Source organism: Artibeus jamaicensis, unplaced genomic scaffold, assembly GCF_021234435.1.
Source record: "Artibeus jamaicensis isolate MK-2021 breed Jamaican fruit bat unplaced genomic scaffold, CSHL_Jam_final contig_332, whole genome shotgun sequence".
Lineage (NCBI taxonomy): Eukaryota > Metazoa > Chordata > Mammalia > Chiroptera > Phyllostomidae > Artibeus > Artibeus jamaicensis.
In genome coordinates, this window is record NW_026521788.1 from 39,759,159 (window position 1) to 39,784,843 (window position 25,685).

The following is a 25,685-nucleotide window of genomic DNA, read 5'->3' on the forward strand; positions in this document are numbered from 1 at the left end:
CTAGTGGCTGCAGGTACCCCTGGCTTTGTGGTCATATTGCTCCAATCTGTCTCTGTAGTTGTGTCGCCTCCTCCTCTGGCTGCCTCAGGAAGACCCACATGTATAATCAAGCACAATCTCCCAATCAAGGCCCTTTAACTTAATCACATACAGAGTTGTTTTTTTTTAAATTTTTTGGCCATATAAGGTAACAATCACAGGTTCCACCCATGAAAATATGGATATCTTCAGGAGGATTGGTTAGGCATTATTCAGCCTATCACAGGCTCTTTTGCATTCAACACTCTACTAATTGGCTAAAAGAAGACATGAGTCAAGAAGTTGAGTCCCCAACCCCCTAACTTCCTGGCTATGTGAGCTTGGGCAAAAGGCACATATTTAACCTCTCTGAGCCTCAGTTTTGTCATCTGAAAAATAGGATTAATCACAGCAACTACCTCATGTTACTGTTGGGAAGATAATATTAAAATATTAGGGGAGAGAAGATAGCAGTGAGATAGGTGGGAGTGGAGTCTACTTCCCCCTGTGCACAGGTGGAACACCTAGCCGATATTCTGAGGAACAGAGTGAACAGGCAATGATATCCCAGCATACATGAAGGCTGGAGGCAAAAATTTTAGAGGACATTGAAAAATTAGATGGTAAGGAGATTGCTTTGGGACAATAAGGTCCCTAGGACAAGTGCAGGGACTAGAGTGGCTGCAGCCCCAGGCCCAGCACCTGCTGGGCCTGCCACATTGGATTCTTGGGAGAGAGAAAGGTCAGTGGTTCCTTCCCCTGCCAAACAGGGAGGTTAGAGCAGCACCAGGATGGAACTGGATGCTTGAAGTCACTGGGGATAATAAAGACAAACTGGCAAATGCAAAGAAGCGGTGTTCACTCGCTGAGACTGTGGACCCCAGCTGAATCATTACCAGAAAAATTGGGGAGGCGGGTGAAACCTGGAGCGGGGAGAAGAGTTGGGCTGTGACAGACCCTGATGCAGATAGTCTCCAGTCTGGTTGGAAAGTTGGACTGTGTGAGAGGCTGGGTGCCTATTAGGAGAGGCAGGCTTGAACAGGGGGAATTTTTTATTAAAAAGAAAGGCTATCAACCGTGGCTGGTGTAGCTCAGTGGATTGAGCATGGGCCTGCGAACCAAAAGCTCGAGGTTTGATTCCCAGTCAGGGCACATGCCTGGGTTGCAGGCTGGTTCCCAGCAGGGGATGTATGAGAGGCAACCATATATTGATGTTTCCCTCTCTCCTTCCCTTCCCCTCTAAAGATAAATAAATAAAATCTTTGGGGGGAAAAAAGGCTATCGGTTGCTGTTTAGAGAACTCTCCCTTAGTGGCCACCCCCATCTCCCTGGCTGTGCCTCTGCAGCCACAGCAACCTCAGATACAGGCCTGCCCCAGCCACCAGGACTGGCTGTGGCCCTTCTCTACTCCTGGCTGCAGAGGCAAAGGGCGCTTGAACGTGCCCACAGCTCCAGCTATGCGTGCCCAACACAGCTGTCACAGCCCCAGCGGCAGGCTTCTCCTGACCCTGCCACTGCCAAGGCTGCGTCCCCTGCCCTGCTGCCATCACAGAAGTGGAGGCCATGTGCACACGGGCCCACTGTCCCAATGGCATATGCCCAAACCCACTGCCATAGTCATGCAGTACTCTGGCCCTGCTGAGCTGGGCTCTGGTGCTAAGAGGAAGGAGGAGGCGCCCCCTGCAAAGGGGAGGAGCAGGGCTCAGGGAGTCAGCAATCCCCAGAAAGAATGAACTCAGTGGGGAAACCAAACTGCCCTGAAGAAACTTTGAAAATCCCTAGTATCTAGGACAGCAAAGAGTGAGAAGGTTGCATGTGAGTTGCCCCTAACTGGCGCACCTCAAGGACAGCACGACTGGTGGACTGAAATAGTCATAGGCCTGGTGCTGAAGGGCACTAGGGGCCCAGCAGTGAACTGAGGAGCTGGGCTGAAGGCTGGGGAACTATAAGGACTGCAGTCCAGATCTTGCTCCCAACCACTTAAAACCACAGGAAGGGAGAAAAGAGAAACCCACCTCCCCTCAACCTGCTGCAGCAAGGAAGAACTGTAAAAGATGCTTGGCCTCTACAAAGCCAGCAGGAGGCTTTTTTTCCCCCTTTCTCCTCCCCCCCCCCAATAAGTGAGACACTAAGACCTGGTGCTGTGAAAGCACCAGAGTGAGACTCAAAGAAGAATTGTTACCGAACAAGAGGTCCAAGGGGGGTGCAATATTTGGCCCACCAAGGGATGCCAAAACCTGCTACAGAACAACAGGGGCCCCTTCCAAGGACAGTATACTAATACCTACTGGGCTCTTCTGTCCACTGCCAATTGGAAAGACATTTCTCAGTGCCAGAGACTCTTTGAAAAGGAAACGAAATGTTTATTTAATGCTATTCAAGCCTAATGCCTCCATTAAAATATCAAAGTCCTTTAGGGTATATACCTACACACACAGCTCCCTTCTCCTACTGTCCCAACTCCAGGTTCCCTAAATCAGGAAAAGAGCACATGTCTGTTTTTCCAGGCTGTTGGCATCGTCATCTGTGTTGACCCTCAGGCAGGATCTCTAGTTAATCCAAAAGTCATATGGCACCCTCTCAAGGTCCACTGGCAAGAGTTCTTTGTACCAAGTTCCAGTCAAAGTCTCTCCTGCTTTCCAGGTCACTCGGCCAAAGGGGACACCCCAAAGCTGCGTGGGCCTCTTCTACCAAAGCTGCAGGGGTCCGCACTCCACCAAAAACATGTGTCTTTCTTCTTCACCTGGCTGCAGGGATCTCTATTCTGGCAAAGCTGCATGATTTTCTCTTTCACCTGGGAAAGAGGGGGTCTGCACTCTGCCAAAACTACGTGGCTCCCTATTTTACCTTGCCAAGAGGGGGTCCTCACTTTGCCCAAAACCGCGTGACTCTCCCCTCACCTGGCCAAGAGGGGACCCTTACTTCGCTAAAACCACGTGGCTTCCCCTCAATGGCTGCTTTGTCTGGGTTTTTAATCCCCGAGCCAAATCTTCCCCTGCACCCCTATTTCTGACTCCTCCCATGATCAGTTATACCTGCCAGTATTTCTGTATTATTCCAAGTTTACTAGGCTACCATGGTTAGTCTGGGCATGCATGGCCCCATGTCCTAGAGCCAATCCTTTCCAAGCTCCCATGCAGGTGCTGTAACTCGGGGCACCTGCCCCCAGTTACATCTTGGGGAAAGTGACTTCATCCCCTTAGCTCCAAGCCTGGCCACAGCCATTTAACATATCCAAGCGATATTAAGAACCACACCTAAAACAAAAGCAAACTAAAAGGACAGCTAGATCAGGAGCGGAACCACAGAAATGAAGATCTCATGGAGGGTTAGCTACAGGGGAGTGGGAGGAGGAGAAGGGGGGAGAAGGTACAGAAAATAAAGTAGCATAGACGGTAGGTAGAAAATAGATGGGGGGAGGGCAAGAATAGTATGGGAAATACAGAATCTAAAGAACTTGAGACACATGGTCATAAACTGAAAGGGGGGGAATGGTGGCAGGATGCAGGGTGAAGGGGAATGAAGGGGGGAATAGAACAACTGCAATAGCATAATCAATAAAGTATAAATTTTAAAAAAAGTGCTAGCTTCAAAAAATAAAAATGGACAAAGGTCTCATCTTCTAACTACTTCTGTCTGGACATGGATGTTTTCCCACCTACCCCTGGGTCAGGGGTGCCCTGAAAGGGGGGAGTGTGGCACAGAGGGAGTCCTTCCTGTAAGGGGAACGACCTTACAGGGTCCTGGTCAGTTGGCTGTCACCAGGAAGTCGCAGGCTTGGTGTCCAAAGGTTGGCATTACTGGACCATTGGCATTCTGGTCAGGTCATATTCTGGAGGTGACAGATTAGGCAAGAAATTGCAAGCACAATTAAATCATAACCGTTAATTGACAAAGGCAGGGACTTAAGTAAAGAATGGCTTATCTAGTGGAAGGTGTGCAAGTCATACTACACCTATTCAAGACTTTTGTAGCCCACTATACTTCACTCAGAAGTGAAGGGGAATACATTAGGATTTCCCTCCTTTCAGATTTCTGAGCCCTTTCTGTCCAAGCCATCAAGCTAGAAAAGGGAAAATCACTTCTAAAGTGAAGCCCACAGACCGCCCCAGCCCTTCACGAACCCAACTACTTAGTTCAGCCAAACCGTTGAGTCTCAGGGGGGGCGATGACGAAGATGGGCTCCTTAAGTGAGGCCTATATTGTAACTAATCATCCATAGGCATAGGCAGGTCATAGGCATACACCCTATGAAAACAGAAGAACACAGGTTAATTCACACAACAATCCCCAAACCAGTCTCTGCGCCTATGAGACTGTCTTTTGGGAAGACATTCCATTGCAAGGTCCTTCCTGCAATGACATTTAACAGTAGCAATTTGACAGGTCCTTTGCACCTGTAAATTGTACATTTTTGGTGACATCACAAACCTGGTTTCAAGTCTTCGATGAAAACAAACTTTCAAGACAGTTAACTGTGCCATTCTGATGTCTAATACTGAGCATTGTGATTTTTCCTTGAACTACAATTTCTACTGTAAGGAACTTTGGGCCAGCCAAGAGTCAGGCCTTAATTTCATTAACTCAGCAGTCCTCCATGCCCTTCGAAATGGTCAGACTTCAAACCTGTGCTGAACTGAACAGAGAACCATGCAAAGTCATCATGAGGAGTGATGCAAGTGCCCATGTGAAGGCAAGAGGAGTGTGGTTGTTACCATTATATAAATCCTCACAAAAATAATAATTATAATAAAAAAGGAAAGGAGGAAACTTTTTGACATGATGGATATGTTTATGGCATACATTCTGGTGATGGTTTTATAGGTATATACTTATTGCCAAACTCATCAAGTTGTATACATTAAATATGTCCTGTTGTTTGTATATCAATAATACCTTGACAAAGTTAATTTTCCTTTTTTAAGGAGGGATGTGGTTGGAGAAAGAGGAGGAAATCTTACACTCTCTGCTACTTGGGTTCAGAAAGAAGTCAGAAGAGGGGCAACAGCAGGAATCAGATCATAGCTCTACAGAGGTAAGGGTGAAAAATATATTTCTGGGAGCCTTTAAGTCAATAGCAGTTACAAAACAGAGAGGCACTTTTTTTTAAACAAAATAGACATTTTACTTCATATATTGAACCAAAAAAATAATGAGGTGTGATGAAACTAAGGGCTGGCAAGGGCATGATGAATGATGTAGTTCCAGATACCCCTAGTGGGAATGTGGTTTAGTGCAACCCCTCAGAGGGTGTTTAGGAATATCCACTGAAACCATAAATGCACATATCATTTGTAAACCCAGCTGCAAGGAACTGTCCCCAAGAACATTCTTGCAGAAATTCACCCAAGAGTAGAAAAAGGGATTCTCACTGTGGGATTTTTTTGGTAATAGTTAAAAAGTAAAAGGCACTAAAGTATCCACTAATAGTGGATAGATAAATAAATTATGGTTCACACACAGTGGAGACCCAACTATACAGCAGTGAAAGGAGGAAGGTATATCTGTGCATGCTGGTCACCAACAACTGAGAAGAAAATCATTTAAAAAATAAAAGGTATGGAATACCCTGCATGATTTCTCTTAGTGTAGATATACAAAATATGTATAAATGTATTCTTTATGTATGTTTATATATTCTTATAAATATTCTTTATTGAGAAGGAATCACTAGAAATTTAATAGTGGTTGCTTGGGGGAAAGAGTTTTGAGTTATTATTTAGTCATTAGTTAGTTTTTATTTAGTCAGGGAAATTATTGTCCACTTGGGGGGCTTTTACTTTGCGTTATGTTGTCTTTTAAAAAAACTAATAAACCTTATACATTTCACAAAATTTACCTTTTTCCTGCTTGAAACTACTTACATTCTACACTAGCTAGTAAAGCATTTTACAATAATTGCAACCTACCATCTTGTGCTTTTTCTCCTAAATTTGTCTACTCATCAGATTCAAACTATAACTGGATAAAATGTAGATTCCCTATCACGACCACAAAACTGCTGAACCAGAATCTCTGAGGGAGAGCCAGGAACATCTGCATTTTAGCAGTACCCAGGTAATTTTTATTTAGTAATTTGTTCAGACTAACCATGTACAACTGAAGAAACTGAGTCCAAGAGAGACAAAGTGAACTTCTGCCATGTGGCTGGTTCACTGCAGAACAGAGAACAACAAAATTTGGATTCCCCCTCCATAATAAACACAAGTTTGCTTTAATTTAAAAAAGAGAGAGAGAACAACATGTAGGTCAGTGACACCCAGGCAAAAGCTGGTTTGCCTTCACCTCTTTTATTGCAAATGTTAGAACTCAGTCTTAATCCTTTTCTATCGTTACCTCTACTAAGATTTCATTCATTCAAATTAAAGCAAAGAAAATCATAATTATCAAAATCTTTTAATTTGCATATTTAATTAATTTTTTCACTTTAAAGAAGCATGTTTATTCATAGCTGTACAAAGTTCTTGAAAAGAATGTATAATCAAGTAGAATTCAACACTAACACCGATCCCGATTGTGCTGCTTATCTTATGCTTTATACCAAGGACATGGTCAATGTCTATATTCCCATACATTACAAATTAATTTAATCTAAAACAATACATTTTTAGTATTCTAAACAGAGTCCAAAACCTCTTGTATATTGCTATTGAGAATATAAAATTGACACAACTTCCCCAGAAAACAGTTTGACAGTTTCTTAAAAAAACTAAACATATTTTTGCCAGTAATTGAATTTCTAAGCATTTATTTCAAGGAAATAAAAACTTCAGTCCACACAAAAATGTGTACATGATTGTCAGCTTTATTTACAACAGTCAACTGTTAACAACCAAAGTGTCCTACAGTACATGCATGAATTAACATATTGTGGTTCATTCTTACTAGAGAATCCTACACAGCAAAACAACAACAACAAAAACCAAATGAACCATTGGTATGTGCAACACTGGGATGGACTCAAGGGCATTTTGCTGATGACAAAAGCCAAATTCAAATGGTCACCTACAGTATGACTATTTATATAACATTTTGGAAGTCACAAAATTATAAAGATGGAAAGCAGATTAGTGGTTTCTAGAGGTTAGGGATGATGGGAGAGGGGATGATTATATAGGAAGAGTACAAGGGAGAGTTTTCTGGTGATGAATGAGTTCTGTATTCTGTGTGAGTTGGTGGTTATACAAAAGATTTGTGGCTTTCCTCATCCCTGAACTGTCCACCTGACTCTACCTCCTGCAGCCTTGGCTCACCTGGCTACCTCCACAGGGTCTGGGAGGCATCCTCCACACTCCTCTAACCATTTCTCCAACACCATCCCTCTAAAAGCTGAGCCACTTTGAGATAAATGACAAGATGCTCTGCTATCCCTTCTGCCTTCCCTACTGGCTCCTAAGAAGTTTTCACCCAGACCTATGCAAGGAGACCCAATCCACACTCTTTGAAGATACTTCTCCCCAGTGGGTGAGAAGTCCATGGGCCAAGGGTTCATGCTGACCCAGCCCCTGTGTATTTCTGCTGGACTTTGCTAACGTTGTCCTGCTCAGCACCCACTGAGCCTGTTTCAGGGCCTGCGCAGGTCTCTCCCATGTGTCTGTCTTTCACTGTGAGCATGGATAGAGCTTGGATGTGAGGACTGAACCCCCATACACTATGGGGCAGAGCTGGAAGAAGACTGGCCCACAGCCTGAGGCTAGAAAGCCAGGAAAGCTCTTCTCATAAAATCCACAGACAGAATTTTCATTTCAAATTTAGTCTTCCAGGAATTTATAAAGGCATATCTAAAAAAGTAAGAAGACAGATATGTATTTAAAGCTAGTGGTTTAACCTATAACTTAAATATTTAGACCTAAAGTATATTTAGACCTCCATTTGTATTCTTTCCCTGGGCCCTGCAAAAGTTAAAGAAGACCTGCACCTACTCATTGACAGTGTCAACTCTAGGCTTTCATGTACTGTGTTTTTCAGACTATAAGACGCACCCCTCCCTCAAATTTGGGAGGAATAATGGTTGTTAATGCTGCTGTTGAGTTCTGTTTACATTTACATTGGTGAAATATTATGTTATTTATGTTATTATATATTTTACCACATTTTTTGCTTCAAAATTTTTTTTCTTATTTTCCTCTAAATCCTAGGTGCATATTATGGTCCAAAAATACAGTAGTTTCTCCTGCCTCAGCATATTCTTGACCACCTCACTTCACCTGCCTCACCACACCACAACCATTCACTCCCATGTTCACACTTTGGCCGTTGTCATTGTGAATAACTGCATCACCTCCAAAATTTATATTTCAAACATGTAGATTCAGACAACCCATCAACTCCTACATTTCCAGCTATTTGTTCAAGTAATCCTCACTCTGACAAATTTTTGTGCCCATTGAGACCTTCCATCCATGGACCCTACCACTTCTTTTTCTCTGTTCATCACTCACCCCCTATACTTCCTTTCCTCATTATCCAGCTTAGAACCCATTGTCTATGTGGCAGAAATTCCTGCTAGCCATCCACTAAAATCTGTTCTCCCTTAGCTTGTAGACATATATCCAGACTACATTTCTCTGCTTCCTTTGCAGGTAGATTGGAGCCATATAACAGCTCCAACCAATGGAATGTGAGTGAATGAGATATGTGCACCCCAACAGGAATGGCAGTGAAGATAACCTCAGGGACCTTGGGAGTAACAGATTACTGATGACGGAGTCCTCTTCAGCCTTGGGCCCAAACATCTACCCATATACAACACTTTCATTGGAATGTTAAGAAACAAAAAATATATGTTTTCTGAGCTATTATATTTTGTCATATCAGTTACATTAGTATACCCTACGACTAAAATCACAAACCTATGTGTGGAAGTATAAGCTACATCAAAATATAATGGTTAATGGTAGGATTATAGAGACACAACCACCTGGGTTCAAATCCTGACTTTGCCTCATGCTAGCTTTGCTACCTGAGCAAGCTACTGATCCTCTCTGTGCTGTGTCTCCCGATCTGTAAAAGAGAGATAATAGTACCTACTTCAAAAATCTCAACTTCCATAGCTTTGGCTTTCATCTCCAGGCTAATGAATTCTAAATTCTTATTTATAAAGATTCCCTACTTCTTCAATAAACTGGATTCTTTTATCTAAATACCCACACGTCTCTACTTTGAGGTCTAATAGTCAATTCAAACATAAGTTTATCTGAAAGAGCATTGGTTATTTCTAAATCCTCTCCCCAGAAAAACTAAACCTTACACCCTTCTCAGTTCATTTGTCTAAATAAATGTCCCCATTATCCTCCCAGTTGCTCAGCTCCACAAAAACTAAAAGTCATTTCTGATTCCTCCATGTCTTTCATACCTCACATTTAATCTATGGGCAAGTCTTATTTAAAACATAGTCCTCTTTAGCCTGGAACCAAACAAGATATGATAGCTCTCCATCACCCCGCCCCACCCTTTACTGGAGCTTTATCACCTCTCACCAGAACCACCTAAGCAGTTTTCTGGATTCAACAATTGTCCCCTCCTAGCATGGTCTCCACTAAGCAGTCAAAGTTCTCGTTTTAAAACCAAAAGCAGATCATGTGATTACCTTATTCAAGATCTTCCAGTAGATTCCCATCACACTAATCTCATAAAATCTGAACATTTTACTGTGACTCACGGAGTGCTACTTAACCCTGGTTAACTCACTTTCCTTCTGATTTCTTGAATTCCAGTCATATGGGTATTTGGTGATTTTTCAAACAGGCCCAGCTCATTCCTGATCCAAGGCCTTTCAAATGCTGCTGCCTTTGGAATGCCTTAATAGACCTTCATGTATTTGCTTCCTCACTTCATTCAAGTCTCTGTTCAAGTGTTACCTTCTCAGAAAGGCTGTCCCTTAAGTAGTATGCTTTCAGTATTCTGAATCCCCTTGTCTTATTTAGTTTTCAGCAATTGTCATTTTCTACTTTAATATTATGTGTATATTTGTTGTCTTGCTTATTTCCTATCTCCCCACTGACAGATGTAAGCTATATGAGGGCAGGAAGTTGATTCATCCAGCTTACTGCTTGAAGAATGTTTTCAGTTTTATGCGGCAGACAAAACGATGAAAAGTAGCTTAGACAATCAAGGACATCTGAGTTTTCACATCAGTGTGCATTTAGCAATTCAGCAATGTCAGACATCTTTGTTTTTCTCACACTAAAGTCTGGCTGCTGCAGCTCCAATCTTCACATCCTGACCCAACCATGTCAGAGCAGAAAGAAAAGGCTTTATCTCCTCATGTCTCTGGAATTTTTTTCCGAAGCCTCGCCAACTTCCCATATTTCTGGAGCACCTAATTCCCTAGTATATGCACAAACTGGGGCCCTGAAATCAAGGAAGGAGGGGTATTGTCTGTTGGGTGAAAAACCAAGAATGTCTGCCACAGTGCTGTACCTCAGCAACTAGAAGAGGACCTGGCTCAGAACAATTGCTCAGTCAATATGTGCTGACTGGAGGATGGAATATGTGTGACTTTGTAGACTAAACATGATACAGACACAGGACCTGACAACATACACAATGACACTGTAGAAACGTGCTTACTTTGGCCTAGTCTCATTGTCTCTTATAGCAGCCCTGTGAGATGAATACCTCTTTTATTATTTATTAAAGAAGATTAGAGCTCAGAGAGGTTCACTGAACTGGGCAAGTTCACTCATCCAAGGAACAGATTAGGTGATCAATCCATGGAGCAGTTTCAAGTGCCAGACATTGCTTTAAGAGCAAGGGAGTAATTGATGATGACAGCAGGACCAGGCCGGGAACACTTGCTTTAATGAAAGCCTACAGTGTGTCGAGGCTTTTAAAAATAGTATATGATATCTTGTACACACCTATTAAGATGTAGAAAGTAATATCCCCATTTTACAAATTAGGAAACTGAGACTCAGAAGAGCCAAATAATTTGCCCAAAGACACATAGCTACAACAGATGGTAGAGTTAAGATCTGAACCCAAAACAGACTTTAAAATCTATGATCTACTCAGGAAGACAAAAAGTAAAGGTCTTAGGTGCCAAAGTGATTTTCAATAATAATAAAAATAACCATGAACCCAAAACAGAATTCAAAACCTGTGTTCCTTCCACCTGAAGAACCAACACAAGGGAAAGCCTCGGAGAAGTAGTTCTTTCTTCGAGGTGGGAGAGAGGGCAAAAGGATGAGTGAGAGGACATAGAAAATTTGAGGCCAATAGGTAGAATTTCAAAAATCTCATGCAGATGACATCAATCTTTTCAGGAAAGTGGCATCCAGTCATCTGTATGATGAATTTCAGACTTTAAAATGGAAGCAATTTGGAGTGAACAGCAGGAAAAGTGAGATGGTGATCAATTTGAGAACAATAATGAAGATAGTGAGCTGCAGGTGGGCCCAAGGGGCTAAGGCTTTGCAGAAGGTCAGTGAATCAGGAAGGCCAGTGGGAGGCCCAGTGAAGGAGAGGGTAACTGGGACAAGGCAGGAACAAATGCCAAACAAAGACTGGCTCAATGCCTGATACTGCATTTCCCATTGGTGAGGAGGGCAGAGATTTTTAAAGACCAGATACCAGGTTTCATAACTGGAACAATGACATCTGTTTATGGAGAAGAATGAACAGAAAGGTTTTGTATACAAAGGAAGGAGGATCCTGCTATAATCAAGAAAAGGAATGTTTCAGGGCCAGCTAGTGTGCTAAGCAGGGCAGGGCCAGGCTGAACTGGATCTGTTGATGTGACCAAAGAGGATCCTGGGGGACTCTGGGGAACAGAGCCATCTGAGACTGGCAGACCAGCCAGAAATGTTGGGGCAGGGACTGAGACTTGCTGTTTTCCTTACCGGCCTCAGGGCTACAGTTTTAAGTTCTGTAAAGCTCACTTGTCAGGTGTGTGGTCCAACCCTGGAAGTCATGAGGAGGAGACAGAAAAGGTCCTCACAATGATCAGGATCACCCAGCTCAGGGTCAAATGATGTAGATGCAAACACTTATCCCCTGCCCATGCCAACTCCAGTGGCTCTCCTTTCCAGGCCATGGAGCTCAATGGTATGCTCTGGCCCAGATGGAAAAGAAGACCAGTCTAGAGTTCCAAGACAAAGCAGCCATGAGTTGGGGCCAGAATCTACTGAAGCCAGCTGTGCGGACAGAAGAGGAGCAAATTAGGTCCCTAGGGATACAGAACAGATAGAGATGGACAGAGGGAAAGGCCACCAAGGTGAAGCTTGAAGACCTGAGCTGCTGTGTCCTTTCTAATCATGGCAACATACTTTATTTGCTGATGAGGTGCTATAAAGAGACAGATGAACTCTTGAGTATACAACTGAAAAGGGAAATGCAAAATTCAAGAAAGTGGCCCATTCTTTGACAGTTTCTCTCCCCTGAGGAGAGATTTGCTGGGGCAGACCCTTTGTGATTGCTCCTTTCACGTCACTGGGAGCAGTAGACCCCTACATTTGCTCAGTAATTAAGGGACTAACCCAGTATCTTCCTATCATTTTTTCACCCAAGTATTTTCCTTGATTAGTGAGATGGCTTTAATCCATAAATGGCCCATGATGACTTTGAGACATACTCGTGCCAAGCTGAAAGTGCTACTCTTGGTCATTATATGAGAAGGTGGTGCTTTACCATATCACCTTGCTGCACACAGCTACATATCCCACCCCAGACACTCCCCACCAGACCTTTAATAGCATGTGCATCTGGGGAAGAGAAACTCTGCTCCTGGTCTTTCCTCTGCTCCTCTGTGGCCACCATTTTTCCTGAGTTTTCTTTTCACAGACTTAGGCTAGTCTCGAACATAACAACAATGAAGTTTATCTCCATCATTCAGTCACTCATTTACTCACCTATCTCACCACTAAATGGCTGCAGGAACTTAGATGAGTTACTTTATCTCTCTGTGAAAACAGAATGATGTGAGAATTAAATCAGCAAGGGCATGGATGTAAATTAATCATTGGCATTTACTAAAACATTTACTGAAATCAACTCTGGCAGGATACTTCACAGTGTGTAGTGCTGGAGAGGTTTGAAGCACTGCCCCTCTCTATTTAACTCTATAGTTTATTGCCTGTAAAAAGTATTTTTAATTAAAGCATTTCTTCTAGAAATCTAGGAATTCTTTCTATTCTCTTGAGTCATGAACTCTATGCCAATATGACTTCTTTTTCCCTTGGCTAAAACCACACCTAAAACAAAAGCAAACTAAAGGGACGGCTAGATCAGGAGTGGAAACATAGAAATGAAGATCTCAAGGAGGGTTAGCAACAGGGGAGTGGGAGGAGGAGAAGGGGGGAGAAGGTACAGAAAATAAGTAGCATAGACGGTAGGTAGAAAATAGATAGGGGGGCAAGAATAGTACAGGAAATATAGAATCTAAAGAACTTGAGACATATGGACATAAACTAAAGGGGGGTAATGGTGGGGTTGGGGGTAGGGTGGAGGGGAATGAAGGGGGGGAATAGAACAACTGTAACAGCATAATCAATAAAAAAAAAATTTAAAAAAAAAGTGTGTATCCAAACGTGGGGAGGAACATATAATGAAAGGTGTGGTGCTCATTGTCTGGGGTGTTTTTTCCCTTTAAGTTGTTGAAAAGAAAGACTTTCTAAGAACAATGACTGGGCAGTCCCATTTTTAACAATGCAGATCCAGCATGCTGCATCTGACCAAAGATGATGACACCTGCTGGCCATCTCTGGAACTACACCCAACCCTCCCAGTCATGAAATTGCCAGTTTTTTTGTCAGGATGACCTTGAGGACTACTCAGTGAGCAACCCAAATTAAGGTGATTATTTCTTAGAAATTAAAGAGAAAAATAACACATTTTTTAGAAGACAGCATGGATTAGTGATTAGAGCCATACCTGAGTTTGAACTCCAGACTCTGCCATTGAGAAGCTGGATATTCTTGGGCAAGTTACTTAGCCCCTCTGAACAGATTTCCTCATGTGAACAGGAATCCTGATATTATGTCTCAAACAGACAAATGAAAATGATGTTAAATTCTGGATGTGCTAGCTTGGTATGTGGCCAGTCACTGGCACATCACATACACAGGGGATAGTGTCGTAAAATACAATTTCCCCTCTGAAATGAATGGTTCCTTGTACACAGTGTCAAAATGGAATTCTTGTTCAAATAGCAGGAAAAAGTATAAGGTACCAAAATATATATATATCTTTTTTCTTTAAAATATTACTTATGAAATGTAATAGGAGTAGTAATAATTCATGAGTAATAGCAAAAATGGATTTTGGTGCTATTTTATATTATTTATATTTGGCATAATAATTTTATATAATAAAATATATCTTATTGATGTGATATCTTGATTGATCATAATGTTTTTTGTAGCTCACTTTGCAAATTCATTTGTTAGGTCATCAAAATTTATAGTTAACTTCTAAAAAATCAATTTTTAATTGAAAGTGACATCAGTTGCTCTTGGCAAGATCACAAATAATTTTTGATAATTATATATTTGGAAAAGGATCTTTCTGCTGATATAACTGTTACTAGAGCTAAGACTATTTTAAAGGTTGTGATAACATAAGGATGAATTTCTCACAAATTACTTCAGAATATAAATTGTAGTACATCTGCAAGTGACAATTCTTAAGGAATGATTTTTTAAACTTTATTTTTATTACTTACACTATTACAGATATTCCCATTTTCTTTCTCTTTACCCACCTCCCTGCTCCCCCTTCCCTCAGGCCAACACCACACTGATGTCTGTGTCTATGGACTATGCATATGTGTTCTTTGGCTAATCCCTTCACCTTATTTTATCCAGTCCCTCCTCCCTCTTTGCCTCTGAGAGCTGTCAGTCTGTCCCATATGTCCATGTCTCATTTCTATTTTGTTCATCAGTTTATGTTGTTCATTAGATTCCACACGTAAGTATGACCATACAGTATTGTCTTTCTCTGACTGGCTTATTTCATTTAGCAAAATAATCTCCAGGTCTATTCCTGCTGTTGCAAAAGGTAAGTGTTCCTTCTATTTTATGGCCATGTAGTGTTCCACTTTATAAATGTACAACGGCTTTTTTTACCCACTTGGGCTGTATCCAGATATTGGCTATTGTAAATAGCCCTGCTGTGAACATAGGGGCACATAAATTCTTTCAAACTGGTGTTTCAGGATTCTTGGGATCCTCTCAGAAGTAAAATCACTGGGTCAAAAGACAGTTTCATTTTTAATTTTTTGAGGAAACTCTGTGCTATTTTCCACAGTGACTGCACCAGTCTACATTCCCACCAACAGTGCATGGTTCCCTTTTCTCCACGCCCTCACCAACACTTGGTGTTTGTTGATGGTAGCCATTCTGGCAGGCATGAGGTCACATCTCATTGTGGTTTTAATTTGCATGTCTCTGATGGTTAGTGACATTGAACATTTTTTTCATATGTCTGTTGGCCGTATGTATGCCCTCTTTGGAGAAGTGTCTATTCGGGTTCTTAGGCCATTTTTTAAAATTGAATTATATGTCTTCCTGGTGTTGAGTTGTGTAAGTTCTCTATATTTTGGTGATTAACCCCTTATCAGATGTATCACTGGTGAATAATGTTCTCCCACAAAGTGGGTTCCCTTTTCATTTTGTTGATGCTTTATTTTGCTGTGCAGAGGCTTTTTAATCTGATGTAATTTCATTTATATATTTTTTTCCTTTGTTTCCCTTGCCTCAGGAGATATATCAGAAAAAGATATTACTATGCAAGATGTCTGAGGCTTTACTGCCTATGTTTTCTTCCAGATTTTTATAGTTTCGTGACTTAATATTTAAGTCTCTTATCCATTTTGAGTTTATTCTTATGTATGGTATAAGTTGGTGGTCTAGTTTCACTTTTTGCATGTACCTGTCCAATTTTCTCAACATCATTGTACTGTTTTTACTGTATTGTACACTCTTCCCTCCTTTGTCAAATATAAATTGACCTATAGGTTTATTTCTGGGCTCTCTGTTCTATTCCATTGATCTATATGCCAGTACCAAGATGTTTCTATTACATTGGTCTTGTAATGTTTGATATTGTGATCTCCTCAACTTTGTTCTTCTTTCACAAGGGCTAAGGCTGTTTGGGGTCATTTTCGGTTCTATATAAATTTTTGGAATATTTGTTCTAGATCTGTGAAATATGCCATTGGTATTTTAGTAGGAATTACATTGAACCTATAGATTTCTTTGGGTACTATGGACGTTTTAATGATATTACTTCTTCCAGTCCATAAACACAGTATATGCTTTCATTTATTTGTATTTCCTTCAGTTTCATTCTTCAGCGTTCTATAGTTTTCCCAGTACAGGTCTTTTACCTTCTTGATTAAATTTGTTCCTAGGTACCTTAGGTTTTTTTTTTTTATGCAATAGTAAATGGGATTGTTTTTCTTAGTTCCTCTTTCTGATATTTAATTATTGGTGTATAAAAGAAACATTTTTTTGGCCCTGGCTGGTGTAGCTCAGTGGATTGAGCACGAGCCTGTGAACCACACAATCACGGTTTGATTCCCAGTCAGGGCACATGCCTGGGTTGCAGGCTAGTTCCCAGCAGGGGACTCACGAGAGGCAACCATATATTGATATTTCTCTCCTTCTCTTCTTCTCTAAAAATAAAATAATAAAATCTTTAAAAAATTAAAAAAATAAAAATAAAAGAAACATTTTGTGTAAAAATATTTAACTCTTTATATAATTCAGTTTTATGTAAGTCTCATAATTTTAAATGTGAACTTATGCAATAGCATTTTTAATATTTGCTCTGACATTTCCTGTAACTTGTACAACTTGAAGAAGAAACTGAAAATGACTTCATGATTTGTGTATAATTCAAGACACCTACTTAAGCATCATAAGAAAAAATTATTTTTGAAATTGTGTTCCTTGTTAATAATTGTTTCACTTAACGCTTCATATGAAAATAGGATCCTTTTGTTGAGTTTGACTACCTTGCATCTTAAATTCTATTTCCAAGTCTGTGAATATTCGTTTTGTCATGTTGCCTCAGTTTTCAAAACCAGATATTTTACATGCCTTGAAGAACTTCGATAATGTCTTGATATGCTTTATTCCAATGTCTATTTGCATCTTCATTTTGTAATAAGAGTACACATTTATAGCAAAGAAATTACTGCCGGAGTGTGGGCAGTTTTTGTCCTTGAGTTTTGGCGAGAAAGTCCACATTTGTGCAGATGCCACAGGGATGGGGTCTGGAGGCTGACGAGGAGGTGCCTCACACGGGCCCCAGAGCTGCCCTCATGCAGAAGCCATCTCTCTCCTGCATCACAATCACTCTTCCAACACTGCTGCTTGTACGACTATCACTACTGTTCAAGTTAGTCTTTCAAACCTGGGTACTTTCCACAGCAGCAAGCAGTATTAATAATTATACTGGGGAACTGGTGTAAAATGGACCCATCCTATATAAAAGCTGGGAGATCTGGTTAAACTACCTGTCATGCACAAAAGGTTAACAGTTCCTTGACTACTCATTTCGAGTGACTGTTACTTCTGCTTCAAACAAACTATTCACAGTAGTAAACATAGCTAGGAGCTGCTTCATGTTAGAAATTTAAACTATTAGATCTCATCCAGTTCCTCTCTGTCTATATCCCTCTTGCATGCCTTCATGTACATTGACAAACATTCTTGGTCCTAAAGAACAGAAAGTCCTTGTTCCCTATGTGAATTGGGTCCCAATCTACTTTCCTCTTCTGTCCTTCCTGCCTAGCCTGGACCCTGAAGTTCTTACCCTAATCCTCTCAGGAACACTTTAATCTTCCTTGCCCTCCATCTCTGCTTTCAACATGCCCAGGGACACCCTAGGTTCCAGATACACACTTCCAAGTGTCTCTTTCTCTACTTGGGTTAACAGGGATTCTAGAGAAATGTTCACAATTATGCAATTTTGAGTCTATGGCTTTTGATTCTACTGAGGACTACTCAAAAATCCTGAACTCACCATTTACTCAGAACTCTTAAATATCTTCCCTTGGGTATATAGGCTGTATAACTATTTGGAGTGGAGAGAAATCTAGTGCCTTGGCTAATCCCTTCAGGGGGATTTTGTTTCTGTGTAGTTGGGTTTTTTGCTTATTTTTTATGATTAAGATTGCTGCCCTTGAGCTAAGCTCTTCATATTGGGGTTTCTCTTTGGCTTGCCTCTCTAACCCCTGACCAGTCTCTCCTCCAGGGCTGCAGACCTTTGAAACAATGGATAAATTCCATGCCCTATGTCCTGATGCCCAAACCTGCTGTGAGTACAGAGTGAACCAAGTATGTGCATCCGATGTCAGTTTGCATGGTCCCATATCTAAGTATGTGGTATGTGCCCTCACAAGAAGATCCCAATGAGGCAGACCCTATGTCTCTGTCACACTCTTGTTTGGTAGACCTTGCTTGATTGTTTGGTGAAGGAGAGAACCTCATGCCATGCTATGCCTTTGAGAAGACAATATTTGTGACATCCTATTGTTCCATCTGATTCCAAGGGAAGTTCTGCTCTCTGATCTGCATAAGCTGACACTTATCAAGTACACTCTAGCTTTCCTAAGAAATAGAAAACTGCAAGGGGGGAGGCAACGAGTAGGCCTAGGTCTGGATTTGAGATGACTTAGAGGCCTCAGAAATGAATTCACCCCTATATAGCCTGGATTGCTTATTCCTCAAGTGTCAGTTGGAGTGTGGACTATCTCAGGTTCAGGGAAGGAAAGCTTACTGTCTTCCCAGTGTAGTTGTCTTTTATTTAAGAGGGCCACAACTCAAACAACTTGAAGGGTTTTAGCACTTCCCTCTGTTCTCTTCTTAGCCGCATAACAAGGCTTGAGCTGGAAAGGCTAATGCAGATAAATCAACCCTCATCTGATAATTAATCCTGCTGGATTTTGGTAAGAAGGGCAATGAAACTTACCTTCAGAAGCAAAGCTGACTTTGTCTGGGAATCGGCTTCAGGAACAGGATAAAGGAGCTGTTGAAAAATCAGACACCAGAGTGTGTATTAACCTCTGCTTTCTAGAAGCAAGAACATCTCCAGATAATCAAAGGGATTCAGATCACCTCTGAAGTCAGGGACATAAGACAAATCCTACCTTGGCAAGGAAGTAGCAAGAGAATACCTCTCTTAGCAGCACTTTTGCTGTCTGAGGGGCTAAAAATCCTGCCACCTGCAGACAATGACTTTTCACTCTGTGGTGATGCCAAAATCTTCTTCTTTTACCCAATAACACCATAAAGAGCCTTTTAAAATTTAGCCGAGAACGGGTAAAGCTTTTGGCAGAGGGAATTCATTGGGGTTTCCCTGCCAAAAGGTTCATTTGTGGAATGCCGGCTAGCATAGCATGAGCTCTAGTTTTACATCTGAAGGTGGGTGGGGTGCTAAAGCTCTAGAGGTGGAGAGGGAGATGGAGGCAGAGAGAAAATAGATGTAGAAGTAGAGATGGAGATAAGGAAGAAGGTGGAGGTGGAGATAGAATTGGAGATGGAGGTGGAGATGGAGATAGAATTGGAGCTGGAGGTAGAGAAAGAGATAAAAATAAAAGTGGAGATAAAAATGGATTCTTCCTAAAACTTCCAAGGGACAAAGACCAGTATTGGGGTGCTGTCTTCTCTCCACCACAAGGCCTGGACAAATATTCTCCAGGCCAAAAATTGTAAATGGCAAAATTACACTGCGCTGGAAGAAATTCTAGGCTAAGAAATTGTTTTTTTAAAAATTTAACTATTGTTCAAGTACAGTTTTCAGTCTTTTACTCCCATCCCAGCCCACCCCACCCCCGTGCTCCCCACCTCCCTCCCATTTCTACCCGTTAGTTTTTGTCCATGTCTCCTTTATACTTATTCCTGTGAATCCCTCCCCTTTTTCCCCTGAAATTCCCTCCCCTCTCCCCTCTGGTCCCTGTACCCCTGTTCTCTATTTCAGTGTCTTTGTTTTTATTTTGCTTGTTTATTTGTTTTGTTGTTTAGCTTCCCATTAAAGGTGAGATCATATGGTATTTGTCTTTCAACACCTGGCTTATTTCACTCAGCATAATGCTTTCCAGTTCCATCCATGTTTAGGCTAAGAAACTGTAAATGGGCCATAGGGTCCATGCTGAGATGTCTGATGGAAAGCCTCCTTCTTAATGTATATTTATTTAAAACAAGTACCAGGATTTTATTTATCAGTTCCAGGACTTCAGTAACTTATTTTTTCTTAACATTAATTCCCAGAAGATAAATATTGAATATTTTCAATATTCGAGTCTGGATAGAAAGAAGACAATTTATCAAAGGTATACGTAAGCTGTGGGAGGTGAATGCAGAACATTCGAAAAAAGAGCCAATAATGTAAGTAGGAATTAAGAGAGAACTTGTACACAAAAGCTGGTGTGGGGCCAATTGTCCTGTTCTGTTTGCTGTGAGGTTTTTAAGGAACACAAAATATCCTGAATTCCTTAAGGCACTTACTCTCCATCTTGGCTACACATCAAAATCATGTGAGGGGTTATGAGAAACCTACAGGAGCGTGGGTTCCTCTCCAAACCTCTGAAGAAGGATCTCCAGAAGTGTGAATAGTTTTAAAAGTTCCCAAGGTAATTTGAATGAGCAGGCCAACTTGAGGGCTATGCTCTAGAACAGTGGTCTCAGACTTGAGTGGTCTCTAGAAAAACAGGAAGACTTCGTTTGATTGCACTTACTTTGTTGAGATTCACAGATGTTTCAGTTTTTACAAATTGAAGTTAAGAACCTCCACCAGCAAAAAGATTACAACTTGCTTTATTTCAGTGATCAGGAACTGAATCCACAATATTTCTGAGGTATGCCTGTACTTGGCGACCTCCTTAAAACAGAGGGCTGGGCCCCATCTCCCAAGGCTTCTAATTTAGTTTGTCTGGAGTAAGTCTGAAAATTTGTATCTCCAACAAGTTCCTGGGTAATGCTGATGTTGCTGGTCTGGAGATCATAATTTGAGAACCAATATGTTAGAGGAATAAATGTTGACTGTTCTGTACATGAAACCATGCATGTGTACTCTATCTACAGACTTGACTAGCTGGTTTGTCTGTCTCTTGTGTGCACCTGGAATCCATACGCATATGGGGGTGAAGGAGAAAAGAAAACTCAAGCAAAGAGTGGGGTGCTACTTGTTCAAGTCAGAGAACCACTCACTTCTGTCTCCACTTGTTTTGCTCAAGTTGTGACTGAGCAACTCTGGTCATTTTTAGCCCCATCCTACTCCTGACAAAATAAGCTGCAGATCTTTGAAGTTAAAAAGATAGTTTGCAATATGAGCAATCATTTTTTCTCTGTTCGTGCAATCAGAAACTGAGCTGCTCCCTCTGGAGACAGCAGACTCTACCCTGCAAAAGCTCCAAAGAGCATCCCCAGAGTCAGAGGGTGACTGACTGAGGAGCTAAACTGGTTTCTCCTGTGGAGGGAGAATTAGACTTGATTCAAGGGCATGGTTGGGAAACCAGATGGGTTGGCGTGAAAGCAAGGCTAAAGGAGAAGGATGGTTGTGGAGTGGGAAACAAAGGATGTATCTTTGGAGATGTCTTGCTGCAGGCCTTAGTTAGTAAGTCCCCTCTCCTCCCCACCCCTGGAGTGAGGTCAGGAAACTAGGACATGAGATGAAGTTTCAACTTTTATTTTCTGCACCCTTGAGCTATAGGTATAGGATTCACCTGATACCTTTGCCAAAGGCTCAGCTCCATCAATGTGGGTGGGGGCTTTTCTGGGGAAAATGATAAGGGAAGAAGTGCTCTGGACAGGGTGCAATCTCTTCCTGACCATCCCTCAGGGCTCCAGCAGAAAGGGAAGAAGGGGATGCTGCAAGCCCCTTAAACCAGTTTCTGCTGGAGCCATCAGGGATGATCAAGAAGAGGTTGTGCCACTCTAATCCATTTGTGTCTAAGTACTCCAGGAATTCAAGCCTCCTCTTATATTTGATATTATTGATCACTCTTGTCTTCTTGTTTCCCTCTTGCCTTCTACCACCCCAGCAGCTCCTTTGCAGGCTTATCCTCTCTATGGCCATTCAGTGCTGAAGTTCCTCAAGATTTGCCCCTGGCCTTCTTTCTCGTTCACTAACCTCTCTCCCTCAGGCCTAAGCTATCTTACCCTTACCCAAGGCTTCAAGTCATGGCTACCTGTCGCTTCATCTCTATCCACCTGAGCTCAGCTCTGTATACCTAACTACTTGACATCTCTTTTGGGTAGATGAAAAGCCATCAAACTACCTGCTTTCATGATTTTTTTCACTCAAACCTTGTCTTTTTTCCTTTTCAGTGAACCAGAACCAATATCCATCCTTTACCCACAAGCAGGGAACCTATGGCTTTTTCTTGATGACTCCCTTTCCTTCACTGTCCACCTAATCCATCATCACCTTCTGTGCACTGAAGCTCCTAAATGGTCCTCAGAGCCTTCCTCTTACTGTTTTCATGACCATCACTCTAGACCAAGCCTCTACCTCTGCCACTTAGGATATTTAAAATGCCATTCTGACATGCCACCTCTTTTGCAGAAGCATGTAAAGGGCTTCCTGTTGCACTTAGGATAAAGACACACTGTTCAACATGGGTGATTGGCTGCACTAGATTTGATTCTTTTCCATTCTTTCCAAATTCATTTAATAGGTCCTTCTTCCTTGTTCTTCCAGCAGCACTGGCCTTACTTCAGTTTTTCCAACTCACTCAATTCCCTTTTCTTCCACAGGTCCCTTGCACACCAAGTTACCTCTGTTTGAAATATATTCTAACTAGTTAAATCTATTCTCAACTCAAGAGGCATTCCTTAATTATCAATTTCCTGGCTTTATTAATTATATCAATTGGTTTCATAATACTATATGAATACATATCAAGTTCCGGCAATATTATATTTATTGTTTAGCCCTGGCTGGTGTGCCTCAGTAGATTGATTGAATGCCAGCCTGCAAACCGGAAGGTCCTTGGTTCAATTCTCAGTCAGGGCACATACCTGGTTTGCAGGTCTGGTCCCCAGTAGGGGGCAGTTCAAGGGGCAACCACACAGTGATGTTTCTCTCCCTCTCTTTCTCCCTCCCTTGCCCTCTCTCTAAAAATATATTCATTGATCATTTTGCATTTTTTACTGCTATTATTTGCATACCAAAATGGTTAAGTCTGTAAGCTCCATTGTGTTGCTAGTGCTAGCACAATGCCTGGCACAGAATCAAGCTAGAGATAATATTGGATAAATAAATAAAGAAAATAAAGAATCCTGAGAGGGAGCAAGGGAATGGAGGAAAAATAAATAAATGAATGCTCACATCTATGTTCTACTTCAGAATCACTGGAAACTGGCCAGCCCAACATGACATGGGAAGATTCAAAGATGTCCAACTGGTGGCCCATGGGCCACATGCAACCCAGGATGGCTATGAATGTGGCCCAACATAAAATCATAAATTTACTTAAAACAGTATGAATTTTTTTTGTGTGTGTGATTACATGTTGCAATGTATTTAATGTGTGGCCCAAAACAACTCTTCTTCACTGTGGCCCAGAGACACCAAAAGGCTGGAATTCACCCTGGAATTCATTCATGTATACAACAAATATTTTGTTTTGTTATTTACTCATTATTAAAGTAACATACTTTTTCTGATTATGAAAATAATTGTTTCATTTGGAAACCATGACAAAAATATCCAACATACAAGAAAAAGAACCAATTCGCCTTTATTTCACAGTCCAATGATGAACTGTTAATATAATTTGTTTATTATATTTGTTTATTATGCATATTTCTTTTCGGTTTTTTTCTGTGTATATATAGCATGTATATAAAATCGTTTTATCTATATAAACTTGCTTCATTCTCTTAATATATTAGGAACATTTTCTTATGTTAAGAATTCCTTGAAGACATCTCATTTACATTGCTAAAATGCATTCTATTGCATAGATGTATGTAACTTAGACACCTTTTCACTTGTTGTTGGGTATTTAAGGACTAGCCAATTTGTAATTTCTATAACTAACATATATACGCTTTTTGAGGGCCCAGAGATAAATACATAATGCACACACTCTAGTAGGACGACGTGGACTTTGGGAAAACCGGAAGCAGCTTTATCAGGTGCCTGAAGAGAACTCATTTGCTTGTGGGTTGCTTGTCCCAGGGCAGGTGTTCTCAGAATGTAACTTGTCGATCAATATAATGAGCTTTTCTTTAAGTGTGTGCCTGCTCCTCGGGCTGGTTTGGTTTCATCGCACCTGCCCTCCAAAGATTGGGGAGTGAAGCACCTGAGGCTTAGGCTCGGACTAGCAGACAGCCCCCGGGCATTTACGGAGCTGTAGTCCTGGCCCTGCCAAGCGCTAGCAGCAGGGCCCCGCCCCCTCTCCCCGTCCCGCCCCTTCACTAGGAGCACACAGAGGCTCCATCTCTGCTTCTCCTCGGGGTGACCTCCGCAAGTCCACCGGGTCCCCTGAGTAGCCCCGCCCTCAGACTGCGGGCCCCGCCCCCACAATCCGGGCCCCGGAGCTCGTGAGGCGCAGAGGCGGTGCCCTGCGCGATGACGTACCGGGCGTGCGTGGTGACGGCCCGCGTCCCAGTTACTCAGCGAAGCCGCCAAGGCCGGACGACGCGGTCCAAAAGGCAGAGCAGTGAGTCGTGCTGGGTAACGGCCTTGGCGACAAACCGGACAGCACCGGCCCCCTCGGGCAGGCTTTCCTGTTGCCGTTCGTTGTGCTGTTGGGTAAGTGCAGATGACGCCAAAGGACCGGTCGGCCCTCGGCCTCGCGGTGTTTATGTTATTGTGCCGCCGCCTCTGCCGCCGCCTTCTCCCCCGTGACCCCCTCCGGGGAGTGGGGGCGGGAGCGTGCGGGGGTGGGGCATGCGGCGGCCCGGGGCTGCGCGGGAACAATAGTGCCCCGGGAGGCTGGGGCTCGGCCTGGGGGCTTGAGGCGTGGGACCCCTGCACGCCCTGGCCATTCGCCCCCAGTCTGTCACCACATCGCCGCCTTCCCGTCCTCGCCCGGGTACCGTGTCCACGCCAAGGCGGGGGGGGGGGGGGGGCGGGCGAAGCGGTGGAGTGGGGGCAGGGAGGTGGGTGGCAAGTTCAGAAACACTTCAGCGAAGGTGAGGACTGAGGAACCTGGGTGGTTCGCTGCGCCGCCCTGGCTACCACCCCCCGCGGTGGGCACCCGCCGGGAGCGCTGGGATCACCGGGTCCTTACGCCTGCCCACTATCCATGGGACCGTTTTGTTTCTCTGTGGTTTCTTTGTGCTAACGTCCTGGGTAAGCGCCACGCGGAAAAAGGCAGGGGTGGCCTTCAGGTCTGGGCTGCGAGGGAGAGCCTGCGCCCTTGGCTTGGGCGGGGAATGTTCATCATCAAGCGCGAGCAGCTTCAGTGGTCAGCAGGCATTTCTCTTGAGGGTCACTTGGTGGTGACCTTTTGACTTTTTATCATCCTTTTCACCTACCCACCCACCCATAGCTATGTGGTGTTCTTGTGTTTCCAGTCCTTCGGTGGTAGGTAGGTACAAGTCCATTTTAAAGTATTTTGATTAACATTTTTCATTTTGATATCTGAAAGTTCTTTATCAGATCTTTACTGTGAACTTAATAACATGCTGAGTGCCTAATAACGGATAATGACCAATTGTTACTATTTTTACCTCTGAAATTCAGTGATCTTTTTAGTAGAATTCTGG

General features: G+C 42.4%; 3 protein-coding genes across 6 annotated transcripts in view; 1 reads left to right on the forward strand and 2 right to left on the reverse strand.

Annotated features, from left to right (window-relative positions):
- Positions 1-12,777, reverse strand: part of FRMPD2 (FERM and PDZ domain containing 2) — a 109,087-nt gene extending 96,310 nt beyond the window's left edge. Inside the window, 1 exon segment of the mRNA XM_053663863.1 lies at positions 12,705-12,777. Coding sequence (XP_053519838.1) covers positions 12,705-12,777 — 73 coding nt within the window.
- A 92-nt stretch (positions 12,778-12,869) lies between these two features.
- On the reverse strand, positions 12,870-25,224 carry LOC128627181 (homeobox protein cut-like 1). The gene is made up of 4 exons (XM_053663864.1): positions 25,208-25,224; positions 24,553-24,880; positions 18,937-18,993; positions 12,870-12,920 (listed from the first exon to the last, which is right to left on the reverse strand). Exons 1-4 carry the CDS (start codon positions 25,222-25,224, stop codon positions 12,870-12,872), a joined length of 453 nt encoding a protein of 150 aa, XP_053519839.1.
- The window catches only part of MAPK8 (mitogen-activated protein kinase 8), a 140,183-nt gene continuing 139,133 nt past the window's right edge, over positions 24,636-25,685 (forward strand). For 3 of the 4 annotated variants that reach the window (XM_037142101.2, XM_037142074.2, XM_037142111.2), the window contains exon 1: positions 24,637-24,726. The gene's annotated coding sequence lies outside the window, so the exon portion shown is untranslated. Of the gene's footprint in view, positions 24,727-25,685 lie in introns of all 4 variants that reach the window. The other variant, XM_037142082.2, reaches the window with a different exon arrangement.